Below are 14,484 nucleotides of genomic sequence, written 5' to 3'. Positions count from 1 at the left end.
TGCTAGGATTAAAGGCGTGGGACACCACCGCCCGGCCCCTGAAATGCTCTTCTTATAACTATGTAAGAATGATGTTTCTTGACATCTTAAAAATTACATAATGTTAAGCCGAAAATGGAAGGTGATACATTCATAGTTCAAACTTAGACTTCTTTACATTAAAAAAACTTACATGTGACCTTGACAGTATATTATTTGGGAAAAAAAATGTATGGTTTAAGGTACATTTGAAACAATAAATAATTTGTTTTTGTTTTATCAAGAAATGGATGAAAAGAGGCTACTGGATCCAGGGTTGAAGGTTCGTAAAGGCCTCTGGGCTTACCCTCTGAAGAACCAGCAGATGGAATGCCGGAGTGACTGAAGAAAATGGGTGCTAATGCATCTAACTATCCTCATTCATGTTCCCCAAGGGTAGGGGGAAACTCACAGGCCCAGCAGACTTTCATAGGTAACTGTGTATTTCCTTAATTTTATTTTCTGCTGTGACTGTAAATAGAAATGTGTTAACAGTTACCTTTGTAGATGAAAATAGTACTGAGCCATAGAAAAGTTCTTACAGGTCATAATTCTGTGGTTGGTGCCTAGGTTCCCTCTCTTCACCCCAATGTTAATCTGGCTTGTTATTAAATGTAGCTTTAGTGTGGTTGAAGAGAAAAGCATTTCAAAATTATATACAATGTTCTTATTTTGCAAATTGCCTCTCATTTCTTAAAAATCCATGACTGAACCCTTGATATAGTCCTTGCTTGCTAGAAAACCAAGGGCATTTTTTAAAATTTAGACAAATTTTTTATTCTATTTCTGGTTCTTTTTCCTTTCCTTCTTCCTTCCTTACCTTCCTTTTTACTAAAAATTGTTACAGAACATTTTATTGCATGTGTGAGTTTGCATGAGTGTGTGCATGTGTGCACATGGCACATATGTGAAAATTGAAGGACAACTTGTGAGAGTAAGTTCTCTTCTAATCCCCATGTGGGTCCCCAAGAATCAAATTCAGGTAAGGGGTTTGATGGCAAAGTGAATTTTCACTAAACCATCTTTCTGGCCCTTCTAAATTTGATTTATATCGTGTGTGTGTGTATGGTAGATGCAGGCATGTGTGTACAGTTGCTCGTGTATACAAAGGAATGCAGAGATTGACATCAAGTATCTGTCTCAATCACACTCCACCGTATTTGGCTTTTAAGATTTTTTTATTTGTATGTGTCTGTGCCTGAATATATGTTTATGTGATAAGTGCCTTCAGAATTCACAAAAGGATGTTGGATCCCCTAGAACTGAACTTACAGGTGGTCAGGAATTGTCTGTTGTTGGCGCTGGGAACCCAACTGAGAACCTCTGTAAGAACAGTGGTGCTTTAACCACTGAGCCATATCTCTAGCCCCTCTACCTTCTTTAAAGATGGGTTTGTCAGTGAACCTGGAGCTCATGTTTTAGCTACACCAGTTGGGCAGTGATCTTCTAGGATCTGCTTGTATCCAACCTCCCAGCACTGTACCATTGTGTCTAGCTTTTATGCTGATGGATGGGTGTCTGTATATGAAGCCATCTTCCCTGCCCCTTCCCAAGCATGCACGCACGCCTGCACACACATGTGCGCACACACACACACACTCCTACATTTATTTGAGCTCTTCTTGCCCAGGCTGTTATCCTACTCTTGACCTCCAGCCTCAGCCTCTAAATGGTAGGATTACAAATGTACACCACAGTGCCCAGCCCTCTTTTTTAGTATAAAAATGAGTTATTTGTATTCATAAAAGTATCTGTTTTTACATTTTTGCTCGAGTTATATAGGAATGTGTTTGTAAAACTTTAGGCATGAAATATATTAACATTGAAAGTGAATATTTAAAAAAAAATCATGATTTGTTTAATTTTCTTCTTAGGAACATCTTCCTATTCTCAACAAGGCTATGGTTGTGAGTCAAAGTTGTATAGCCTTGACCATGGCCATGAGAAACCACAAGACAAAAAAAAGAGAACCTCTGGCCTTGCCACTCTCAAAAAGAAGTTTATTAAACGCCGAAAATCTAATAGATCGGCTGATCACGCCAAGCAGATGCGAGAACTCCTCTCTGGGTGGGATGTTAGAGATGTCAATGCACTAGTGGAAGAATATGAGGGAACTTCAGCCTTAAAGGAGCTTTCTCTGCAAGCCAGTTTGGCTAGACCAGAAGCTCGGACACTGCAGAAGGACATGGCTGACCTTTATGAGTATAAGTACTGTACTGACGTGGATTTAATATTTCAAGAGACTTGTTTTCCCGTTCATCGTGCCATTTTGGCAGCAAGGTGTCCATTTTTTAAAACCCTGCTTTCTTCTTCACCTGAGTATGGGGCAGAGATAATAATGGACATCAGTACGGCTGGTATTGATATGCCCATGTTTTCTGCCTTGTTACACTACCTTTATACAGGAGAGTTTGGAATGGAGGACTCAAGATTTCAGAATGTCGATATCCTTGTTCAGCTTAGTGAAGAATTCGGAACACCAAATTCCCTTGATGTAGATATGCGTGGACTCTTTGATTACATGTGTTATTATGATGTTGTCCTTAGTTTTTCTTCAGACTCTGAACTAGTTGAAGCTTTTGGTGGAAATCAGAACTGTTTAGATGAAGAGCTCAAAGCCCACAAGGCTATTATTTCTGCACGGTCCCCATTTTTCCGCAATTTATTACAAAGGAGAATACGGACTGGTGAAGAAATCACAGACCGAACTTTGAGAACTCCCACAAGAATTATATTAGATGAGTCCATTATACCAAAAAAATATGCAAAAGTGATATTACACTGTATGTATACCGACGTGGTGGACCTCTCTGTTTTGCACTGTAGCCCCTCTGTGGGGAGTCTCAGTGAAGTTCAGGCTCTCGTCGCAGGGAAGCCAAACATGACCAGGGCAGAAGAAGCCATGGAACTTTACCACATAGCACTATTCTTGGAATTTAACATGCTTGCACAAGGTATGAATTCTGTTTGTCTATTAAGTTGAAAACAACTATTTCAATTCTATAATGACAGTGTCTAGAATATACAGGGCTAGTTTTTCTTGGTCTGTAATTATGAATGCTGAAACTGCAAGGTCAGCATTAATATAGCTCTTCATTTAATATTAAAATCAAGCATTCATTACTGATGATAAAGAACATTAGGTGAGATGCTTCCCTAATGTAAGATGATAGTATGGGAATAGGTGATTAGACACCTACGCCATCTCTGCTCTGACTTTGAACCAGCCCATTTCCCCAGATTCCAAGTGTATATTTCTGTATTTACCTTTAATACTTTGTTGATTCTTTGTTTACAGTTATAATAAATTCACTATAGAAATAAAAGGTAGGACACATTTAAATATAAATTTATTTGAAGTAAGTCTCTGACTTACATTTTAAAATAGGTCGTATCTTTTAGGCGCAACTTGTACATCAAATATTAGCTTGTAAAGCAGTTAGTCAGACCCACAATCTTGTTTGATTTGTTTTAAACAAACCAACCAACTAACCAAAATAAGATATACATAGATAGATAGATAGAGAGAGAGATAGATAGAGAGATAGAGAGATAGATAGAGAGATAGATATCATATATTTTCCATGTTATAAAAAATGAACATATGACTATTGTGGTAAAGAAGTATATGTCTGTTGGTAAATGCTAGAATCACTAACATTTCAGAGCTGGAAAGAGACCTTTCTCACCACAAAGGAAAAGTGCATATTTAGTTTCCTGTGGCTGTAAAGTAAAATGAAACGTTGCATGACCCGATATTACTTGAGAAATTTTATTTTCCTAGTGCAGTCCCTAAAAGAATTCTAAAAGCTGCCAACTAGAAGAGAATGTGTTTTAGTAAGAAAAACTTATCATGGCTTTCTATCTTGAAAAGTATTGAAATTTTCTTAAGCCATAGTAGGTTATAGATAATAAGATTAAAATCAGGCATTGAAAAGAGAACAAATGTTAAAATTTCTTATACATAATCTTTCAAATTTTAATTTACCATTGTCTTTCAGTAACAGGCAAGTTTTGTTTTTGTTACCACAGCCAGTGTGTCATTAAACTGTTTTTATTAGTTTAAAATAGTCATTATATTAATAGCTGACTATTTAGATGCCAGTTTATAGGGACAATATCAGAAATGACCTAGCAGCTTGACCTACCATTCCTTTATTCTATAAAGCCAAATTTGTGAGAAAATGCTTCTACAGAAAAAAAATTGAAGTTTGCCACAGCATCAAAAAGGTATGACAAATCTTTCTTTTCTCAAATTGTATTTAGATATTGACAGGTTTACATAATAAAATCCAAATGTGTACCATATATATTTACCTGTTTTTAAAAGTGAGAGTGTATACCTTAATGTATTAATTCTTTTAGTTTTGAGTGAAAACTGAAATTACAAGCTACCTCTTAGGTTTTTGGTGGTACCTGGAGCTCTTTTATTTTCTTAGGTGAATTTTTTCTGACATTTACATAGAAATTGCATTTGTACAGTACCTTTAAAGATCTAAAACATCCCTTATGTTGTTTCAATCTGGCTAAACAAGTAAGAGCTCTTGTCTCTTCTCATTCAAAATACATTCAGGGCCATGGTTTTCACTTTAGCGTCTTGTGCTTTGTGTGTAGCATACCTTTCCTTCACATCTGTGATAGGTCTCACTGATTTGCAAAAAGAATAATACCCCTCTTATTCTGAAGATTAAGAAAACCATATATGTTAATTCATGTGAAGAGTGCTTGATATGTAATAAGCCTTCAATAAATGTCAGCTACAAATCTTTCTGATTGGTATATCTTTATTGTCATACTTTTATTTTTCTTCTCTCCTGCCCTAGGCTAAAGCTAGCACTCTACTGCTGAGCTTCATCCCTAGACACACAGTCTTCTCTAAGAGTAATTTTACTAATTAAGCCCAATACTAAGTATATTTCATAGATTGTTTGACAGTTTATTGGTGTTAAATTTTTCTTTCAATTTTATCACAATTTTAAACGGGTTTCTCTCTTACCATGGTTTTTATCAAACTATTCAGGATCAGTTCTACTTGTCACTTTCCAGTTAGCTTTCCTAACAGTCTGTACCAATGATGCTATTGTATATGGAAAACTTGAATTTTTCCACACATTTCTCATAGTTCTAGCTATATACCATTTTAGAGAGAATTAAGTAGTCTTTTTATTTTATTTTGTGTATATGTGTGTTTTGCGTGTGTGTGTGTGCGTGTGTGTGTGTGTGTGTGTGTGTGTGTGTATGTGAATATATACACTGTGTGCATGCCTGGTACCTAAGGAGGCCAGAAGAGGGCTCTGGACATCCAGAACTGGACTAACAGATAGTTGTGAGCTGAGGCTTGATCCTAAGTCCTCTGGAAGAGCAGGTAGTGCTCTTAACCTCTGAGTCATCTCTTCAGCCTTTGTCTGTATTTTTTGTTCTGTGATTCAAGTGAGGATGTTCAGTTAAGAAATACTGTGAAACTAGGACTGTCGAACAACTTGAAGGTAAAATCATGATTTGCTTAACTTTCTTCTTAGGAACAGAGCTTGAAAAACCAAGGCAAGAATATTGAGTTTGGAGCCATCCAGGGCTACCTTGCAAACACACACAAAAATATTGGTAGCTCACAAATAGTATGCTTGAAGTGTAGAGCACTCAGCCAATGTGTATTAGGCCCTATGTTTAGTTCCTATCACTACAACAGACAAAATTCTGAATTCAAAAAATAAAACAGAAGGGGCCGAGCAGTGGTAGCACACACCTTTAATCCTAGCACTCAGGAAGCAGAGGCCAGCCTAACTATCTGAGAGTTCCAGGACAGCCAGGGATACATAGAGGAATCCTCTCACCAAAAAATCCAAAATGAATGGATGGATGAATGAATGAATGAATGAATGAATGAATGAATAGCAGAAGTTCTTAAAAGTAAGAACAGAAGAACAGAAATAAAAAATATAATAGGGTTGAGGGGTAAACTTGAATAAATCTAGAAAGACAGAAGCACCAATACTGAAGAAAAACCAAAGTATAAATATTTACACTTCTGCATCCCCAATTCAGGAAGCTAATAAAGATGTGAGTCACCAAATGCTAAAGCAAACCAAGAATAGAGAAACAGGACAGGAAATAGCATTCAGTGCATGAGGAGGGCAAAGTACAGCCGTGTTAGGGTTAAGGTTAGGGAGGGAAGAGTGTGCTGGTCTAGACCAGACCAGAACAAAAATCCTCAGACCTAGGAGATCAGTTACTTAATGTTTGAACAGAAAGTAGCAAATTAGACTGAAACTTTTATGACTCTTTTTAGTGCATTTCGGAAGAATTGGAAATAAATTCCGACAGTGAAGCGAGTGTGTAAAGGAGTTAATAGACAAAAGAGAAATCCTGGGCTTAGCTTAGCTCAGCAGTAAGGAAGATTTAAGTATTTGTTATAACAGGAACACTGAATATTAATTGAATAAAACAGAATACATAGAAGTGCACAGTATGTGAAAGAGCTAAAAAATTAATTGGGAGCAGGACTGTATACTATAGGGGTTTGTCTTTTAGGATAAACATTTTATTAGTACTCAACTTAAAAATTACAAGCATATTAAGCTTGATTACAGAGCTAATTTTAATTTTTATTACATTTATGTTTGTGCATGTGTACATAGGCATTCCTGTGCCACACCAAGCATGTGTGGATGGAGCCCAGGAAAGCTTGTGGAAGTGGTCCTCAGGACCAAAATCAGATCAGTCAATCCTGATGGCAAGCATCTTTACCCACTGACCCATCTTGCAAGCCCCAAAATTCATTTTTAAAATACAGAAATGACATTAATGCCATACCTAGAAAAGGCCACAGTCCTTTTAAAAAAATAACAATTTATCATTTATGAAGATTGTTGTTTTGCTGTTAAATGAATATGAAGATTCTTTTTTCATTGTTTTTGCCTGTTGTTTTGGGCTCTTTTTGTATTCACTACCTGAGGATCTACTTGAACTTCTGATTATGCCAGACAGCTCAGCCAACTGAACTATATTCTTGGCTTCATCTGTGAAGATTGGTAACAAATGAGATTATGCTTATAATTTTGATTTAGTTTGACTAATTTGATCATTCTAACAGCCTCTAAGTTTGATGGGTTCAGAAACTAATAAATAGCTTGTGCTGATAAAGCTGTTGTAAGTAACTCATACTAGTTCTTCTGATCCATAAACCCGGGAACTTAGGCCTGGCGGGAAAGAGGAGCAAGGTGAGAGCCAGTTTTACAGGTCTAGTACGAGGTAGTGGCCCAAGAAGGCAGACTGGTAGTTACCGAAGCGTCAGCTTGAAGGAGTATTTATTATGAGTTCAGTTTCTTCCTGAAACCAGGAAACAAACCACTTGGAATTGTTAGCCCAGCCAGGAAGTTTGAAGATTGTTGGGAGCAGGGACTTGAGTAGGTTGCTGATCAGAGTGCCCCAGAGTCTGGAGTCTAGAGCACTTAGTCAGAGGACAGGGCCTTCTTTTGTGTTTCAGCCATTCTTTCTAAACAGGCTGCTTTCTTCTATGGGTCATTGGAGTTTTTTGGCTTCCTAGCACTGGAGACTTCCCAATTTTGTGTAGATCTTAACAGAGGAGAGAGCCCACCTCCCAGAAGAAAAACCGGAAAGGGCTTCTTTCTGTGCTTGGGTTTCATCATGTGACCTAGGCCTTTCAGGTTGTGAGCTAGTAGCACAGAAAGAAAGCAGAGGCTATTGAGAATATTTGCTGGAAGCAGGAGAGCAACAGTGTCTACAGAAAAAAAGAAAAGGGTACTATTACCACTGTTACCACTGACCTGCCACAGAACAAGAGCTGCCTTGGCCCAGATTCTAGGACAGCAGATGGAAGAGTGCTCACTAGCCTTCTCTGATCTTGCCTGTTGAGTGAGTTAGCCCAGTAACTAGCATTCCTAGCAATGTTGTACACTAACAAAAAGCCTCTTCAGATAAATCCCTTTTTTTCTTCAGACACCTGTAATTATCCTGTAATAGCCACTCAAGAAGCCTAATTGATGGCAGTACCTATATTAAAAGTAAAATCAGCATATAAAATTAAGATTCGCAAATAGCTTACGAAATTGGAAGAAACCAGAAAGAAAAACAAGTGTTTTACTACTGTGACATTTTACAGCACCAGTAGCATATGCTGGGCAGTGGTTCTTAACATTATAAAGACAGAAGTGAAAGTGTAAAATCCACTTTCCTAGTGTAATGACTTTCTCAGCAGCTTTAACAATCCACAGACCTGCTACTGTCTTTGACGTGTAAATATTGCTGACTTCAGAACAATCGCCCAGAAGTAGTACCAATCCACCACCATGTGTCTTTTAATGTCAGACATTGCACTGCAGACCTTAAACTTATCTGGATCAAAAATTGAATTTTCACCTTTGGAAGATGAAATCTATTTATAATCTTCATTTGAAAATTGGATATATATTGTAGTTGCCAAATTTTTGGTCATTATGAATGTATTTTATTGAGTTAGAAATCTTAACAAGCCACAAAAACATTGACCTAGTTTTTTCCCTTAACTTGGCCAGCTTCCAAGAGTGTACACCTGAAAACATGAAAAGGGCAAAGCCAATGTCCCCACACACTCATCCATGTCTCTTTCCTTTTTTTCCATTGTCCTGCATATTGACACTTTTCCTCTTGTCACAGCCAGCAATTCATTTTACTTCTGTCTGTAACTGTTTCTTCTAAAGCAAGTGAGTCTGAGCATGATTCTGAGAGAAGAGTGAACTAGACTAAAGACTATTTTCAGCAGATGAGAGGAGCCAGCTCAACCTGAGACGTAAAGAATTACGTTTAGTTTCCTGAGTAGAAGGTTCAATTGACTGAGATCATGCATGTCTAATCATGGAGATTAACATTTATAAACAGTTTACTGTAAGTTTGAATAGAGTTCTGAATATAATATTTGCTTACATATCTTATTTACACAATTTTTGATATAGATTACACACTTTCCCTCTGTCACCTTTGTGCAGAGTACCTTTGCATTTTATTTTTATTTATTGCCTAATATTTTATTGCCTGAATAGTTTATTCCCTTTTACTTATTGCCTAAATTTCCAAATATTGCCCTAATCTTTAAGAACAAACTTAGTGCTTTGTGCCTTACTTTATATTAGCCACTCCAAGTTAAAAAGTATTTTCTATTTTCTAATAACTTTCAAATGTTTGTTATTGTTAGGTATTTCCATTTTCTAACTTTAGAAATGCCTGTGTTCCTGTCTCATTTTCCCTAGTCACATAATAATATTGTATGTTTCCTAAAGAAAGACTCAAAATATTGATACGATTTCAGTTACCCCAAGAATGTAGAATAGTACTTTGCTCTTAGTAGACTCTTCACTATGTACTGTGAATTATTTTTTTTAGTATTTATTTGGTTTTTCGAGACAGGGTTTCTCTGTGTAGCCCTGGCTGTCCTGGAACTCACTCTGTAGACCACACTGGCCTTGAACTCAGAAATCTGCCTGCCTCTGCCTCCCAAGTTCTGGGATTAAAGGCGTGTGCCACCACCGCCCAGCTGTTTTATTATTTTTGTATGTGTATGTGTGAGTGCCTATTCATGCATACTGTGGCTACAGAGATCAGAAGAGGGTGTTGGGTCCCCTGATACTGGAGTCCCAGGTGATTGTGAGCTTGCTGGGAAGCAAACCCAGGTCCTCTGGAAAAGTAGCTCTTAAACACTGAGCCACGGTTCCAGCCTCTTAGTTATTCTGAATAGCTAATGAGAGCTAAGTAATACTTTTTTCTTTGGATTTTAAAAAATACGTGTGTATGGGCATTTTGCCTCCATAAATGTTTATGCACCATGTGTATGCTGTGCCCATAGAGGCCAGAGGAGGGGATAGAATCCCCTGGTAATGGAGTTACAGAAGGTTGTGAGCTGCCACATGGACTCAGGTCTTCTAGAAAAACAGCTGAGCCATTTTTCCAGCCTCTGTATGATCTTTTTTTTATGAAAAGCGAGCTGAGCAGTGAGCCTCAGATATGATATGGTTCAGTGATGAATGCATGTTGGCTTAGCATGCCCAAGGCTATAGAAATTGTAAATAAAATGAAAACATTTAATCCCAGTATAGAAGATGAAAAAGAAGTATTCTGTAGAAAAGTAGATTTATATTCTAAACACTGAGCCTGTCATCTAACTCCTCAGTTAAGCAGCAGTCGAATTGATTGATCATCTGTTCACTTGATAGAACCAACCCACTGAAGTCAAGTCATTGCTGTTCATCATCTGAACCCAAAGAGTTTAATCCAAGAGAGAACTTTGAAACAGGGTCTCACTCTACAGCCCCAATGGCCTTTAATTCTATTTAGACCAAACTAGCTTTGAATTAAGACATCTGCCTTTTCTACTTCCTAAGTGTTGGAATTAAAGATGTATGCCATATGTGAGGATCCGGAAATCAATCTTAACCTTTTGAGCTAATTTATGATGTAGATCAAAGAACTAATTGTGTTTCTAAAGTTGAGCAATAAATTATATATCGTAATGGCAGTAATGCACACTTACAATCAGTAATATAACTAAATGTCACCATGGCTCGGACGCTCTCATTCTTGTCTTTTTTTTTTTTTTTTTTTAATTTAAGGAAAATAGAATTGTAAACAGTTGCCAATATTCGTTTGTTTTCTATTAAAAATTGAATGCTTATTCCCTTACTTATATACTTAAAAGACAGTAAAGAATATTATGACTTATTGTAAGACATTTTAATTTAAGTGTGTATGTGACACTTTGTAGCCATAACAACTATCTAAAATATGTACAGTGAATTTGCAGCAGATGCAGTTGAATGTCTATGTTTATTTAAAATTGTGTGACGTTTAATCAGAAGTCCTTTTTCAATAATAAACAAAACCTCTTTATATATAATAATGAGGTTTCAAGGACTGGAGGAGGGAGGTGAGATAACAACAGACTGGTAGATAATGTGGAATCTCAGTTTGCCTGGAATTGTTGAGAGACCTGTTCACTAAAGTTTTTTCATATTACCATTTATATTTCAAAGTGAAACATAAAAAATAAAACCATCATTGTAACCAAAACTTTTGGAGCTAGTCACAAAATAAAGAGCATAAACTATTTTTAAATTTCAAGTTAATGACAACATTGCTATTCAAGATTGTAACAGGAGAAAGAGAATGTTTGGACACCAAAGTGTACCTAGCTTTATGACAGCACTGGATATAAGTTGTTTCGCTTGATCTTGAAAACCCTGGGAAGCTAGTCCAAGTTCAGTGATAAATAAATGTTGTATGATCCAGTGTTCTGTAAATATAAACTTTGAACCTAGACCTGGGTTCCAATCCTATCTCTGCCACATACTAACTCTATAAAATCCATCCCTCAGATCATTTTTCCCTCTTCATAGAATCGTAGACACCTGGCTTAGCTTACATTGGATAGGGCTTCACAATTTTAAAACTGATTTGTGTTGCAGGTTGTAATCTCAGCCCTCTGGAGACAGAGCCAGGCAAATCTCTGTGAGTTCAATACCAGCCTGTTCTATATAGAATATTCCAAGCCAACCAAGGCTACAGAGAAAGGGAAAGAAAGAAGGAAGGCTATTTAATATAAGTAAAATAGAATTGAAGGGAGTGCAAATGACCAAGACAGGGATGGCAGAACATGCAACATTACAAGTATGGTGGCTTTTTAAACCCAGGATCAGGTGCAGAGTTTCTTCTTTTAAACCTAGATCTGCTCTTATCCAGGGCAGGACTCTTAACCAAATGTAAATACTTGCCTACTTCAGATGTTTAAAGGGACTGGAATATATTATTTCAAAATTAAGTTATACTAATAATACTATTTCACTAACAGTGTATAAAGGGCTCCTAACTGAGCTCATTTCAAGGAATAAACCACTTTTCACCTGTATAATAGCTATGCTTTTCTGTTGTAGAGAAAAGGCAAAGGCTTGAGTTGTTCTGACCCAAGGCTGCCTCCACAGATGAGCAAGGGTTTTAGATCAAGCTGTCCACTCAGGGAGCAAGTTTCTTGTGTCTTTTCACTTAAGGACTGCAAGTAGGATGCTTGGTAACATTTATCAGTTACCTTATATAATGATTCTATGCCAAATTTTGAACTTTGAATTTATTTCAAAAGCAGTTTGTGCTGGTTGTTGAAAAAAAAAAAGTGAGAGTGGTACACAAACATGGCCCAAGCATATGTCATCACTGCCACTGCTCTGTCTAGCTCAGGAGAGATGTTCTATGAAGAGCTTCATGGCTTTCTTGGCCTCTGCCAAGTTCATGTTTCATATGTTTGTCTTACTCTGTCCTGTAAATAGCATCATGCTATACCTCTTGCTCTGATGTCCTTTTTTCATACTTAATAATAAAACTTGAGAAATTTTTATGTCAGTACATATTATTTTTAATACATTTTCAGGATACTTTCTAAATATACAGAAAATAAATGCACTGTAGGTTAGATTCAAATAACACAAGTAATAAAATGTTTAAGAACTTGTAGTCTCTATCCACAGTGATAACTACCACTTACAAAAATACTGTTCGTGATTGTCCCCAAGTGTGGTTATAGAACTGCTAAAACATTCAGTGATGATAAGTTGGCCAGAAAAATGACTTCAAACATTTTTCTAGTATAGATTGACATGGTTCTAATCCCACTAAATATATCTCCATGAAGGAGATGACTTTGTATATTAAGATTTTAAGGGCTGAAGAGTTGACTCAGTTGGTAAATTGTTGCTATGCAAGCATTACAACATGACTTTGATTCTAAAATCCATGTAAAAACCTGGACATGGTAGTATGCATTTGCAATCCCAACACTGGAGAGGAAGAACCAGGCAGATCCCAGGGGGTCCGTAGTCAGTCAGGCAAGCTCTAGGTCAGTGAAAGACCCTGTCTTAAAAACAAAGTAGAGGGACCTAAGAAACACTATCCCAGATTGTCATCTGGCCTTTACCTATACATGTATATAAAACATTTTTATATATGTCATGCTTAGTGTTCATTCCTGTGTGCTGTGTTTTACATGTTAGTGTTTAAAGGTAAAATATCTGCACATCTAAAATTAGCACCAGAAAGCAGAAGTACATTTACACACTTAAATATCTTTATTATCAAAACAGTGTGTTGTCAAACATACTTCTCTTTAACTATAATAATATAATAAATAAACCTTTTCAGTTGATTTAATATGAAATTAGGCTTATACTGTCAGGCTTATACTGTGTGCTTGAATCAAAAAACAATACTGTCTTTTAAAACTGTTTGACGGACTGGAGAGATGACTCAGCAGCTAAGAGCACTGACTGCTCTTCCAAAGGTCCTGAGTTCAAATCCCAGCCACCACATGGTGGCTTACAACCATCTTTAATGACATCTGATGCTCTCTCCTGGTGTGTCCGAAGACAGCTACAGTGTACTTACATATAAAATAAATAATAAATCTTTTTTTTTAAACTGTTTGACTAGAATTCCGGGAAATTAATGGATCTTATTTTCTAAATATGTTATTTGAGCTTTTATCTTACTACAGTAGGTTTAGAAAATGCCATAAGCCAAAGTGTGTAATTAGTTTACTATTCTTTATTCATGTCAATTTAAAACTAGGTAAATAGAAGCCGGGCGTGGTGGCGCACGCCTTTAATCCCAGCACTCGGGAGGCAGAGGCAGGTGGATTTCTGAGTTCGAGGCCAGCCTGGTCTACAGAGTGAGTTCCAGGACAGCCAGGCCTATACAGAGAAACCCTGTCTCGAAAAACCAAAAAAAAAAAAAAAAAAAAAAAAACTAGGTAAATAGGACCAGAGAGATGACTCACAGGTTAAAAGTACCTTGCTGCCAAGCCCAGTGACCTGAGTTCAATCCCTAAGACCCACATGGTAGGAGCTAACACCTCTAAGTTGCTCTCTGACCCCACCTCACCCCTGCACACAAGCTCAGACATACACACATGCACAAAACATTAACTTTTTAAAGAAGAAATAAACTATGTAGAGATTTTCTTGGTTTGTAAGTGTGAGCACTCAGGCTGGAGAGATGGCTCAGTGGTTAAGAACATTTGCTGTTTTTGCAGAAGACCTGGGTTTCATTCCAGCACCCACAAGGTGGCTCGTAACTATCCACAACACCCTCTTCTCGACTCTACACGCACCATGTATATTCTTGCAGGCAAAACACTCAGACATATAAAACAATACATCAGGCTGGAGAGATGGCTCAGTGCTTAAGAGCACTGACTGCTCTTCCAGAGGTCCTGAGTTCAAATCCCAGCAACCACATGGTGGCTCACAACCATCTGTAATGGGATCTGATGCCCTCTTCTGGTGTGTCTGAAGAAAGTAATAGTGGTGTACTCATATGCATAAAATAAATAAATCTTTAAAAAAATACATCTTTCTTAAAAATGTATTTGCTTTTTTTTGGTTTTTTTGTTTTTTGGGTTTTTGGTTTTGGTTTTGGTTTTTGGGTTATTTTGGTTTT

At 37.1% G+C, this 14,484-nt stretch overlaps 1 protein-coding gene across 2 annotated transcripts in view; it reads left to right on the top strand.

The window, feature by feature from the left end:
- Btbd7 (BTB domain containing 7) overlaps positions 1–14,484 on the top strand; it is an 81,335-nt gene that overhangs the window by 32,372 nt on the left and 34,479 nt on the right. For both annotated transcript variants that reach the window (XM_085830630.1, XM_085830631.1), the window contains exons 2-3: positions 264–451; positions 1,893–2,972. In XM_085830630.1, coding sequence (XP_085686756.1) covers positions 370–451; positions 1,893–2,972 — 1,162 coding nt within the window. In that variant the 5' untranslated portion in view covers positions 264–369. The remainder of the gene's footprint in view (positions 1–263; positions 452–1,892; positions 2,973–14,484) is intronic.

Source organism: Mus caroli, unplaced genomic scaffold (genome assembly GCF_978045245.1).
Source record: "Mus caroli unplaced genomic scaffold, Mus_caroli_1 scaffold_14, whole genome shotgun sequence".
Classification (NCBI taxonomy): Eukaryota; Metazoa; Chordata; class Mammalia; order Rodentia; family Muridae; genus Mus; species Mus caroli.
Note: the sequence above shows the minus strand (reverse complement) of the source record. Positions and strands in the feature narration are given on the sequence as shown.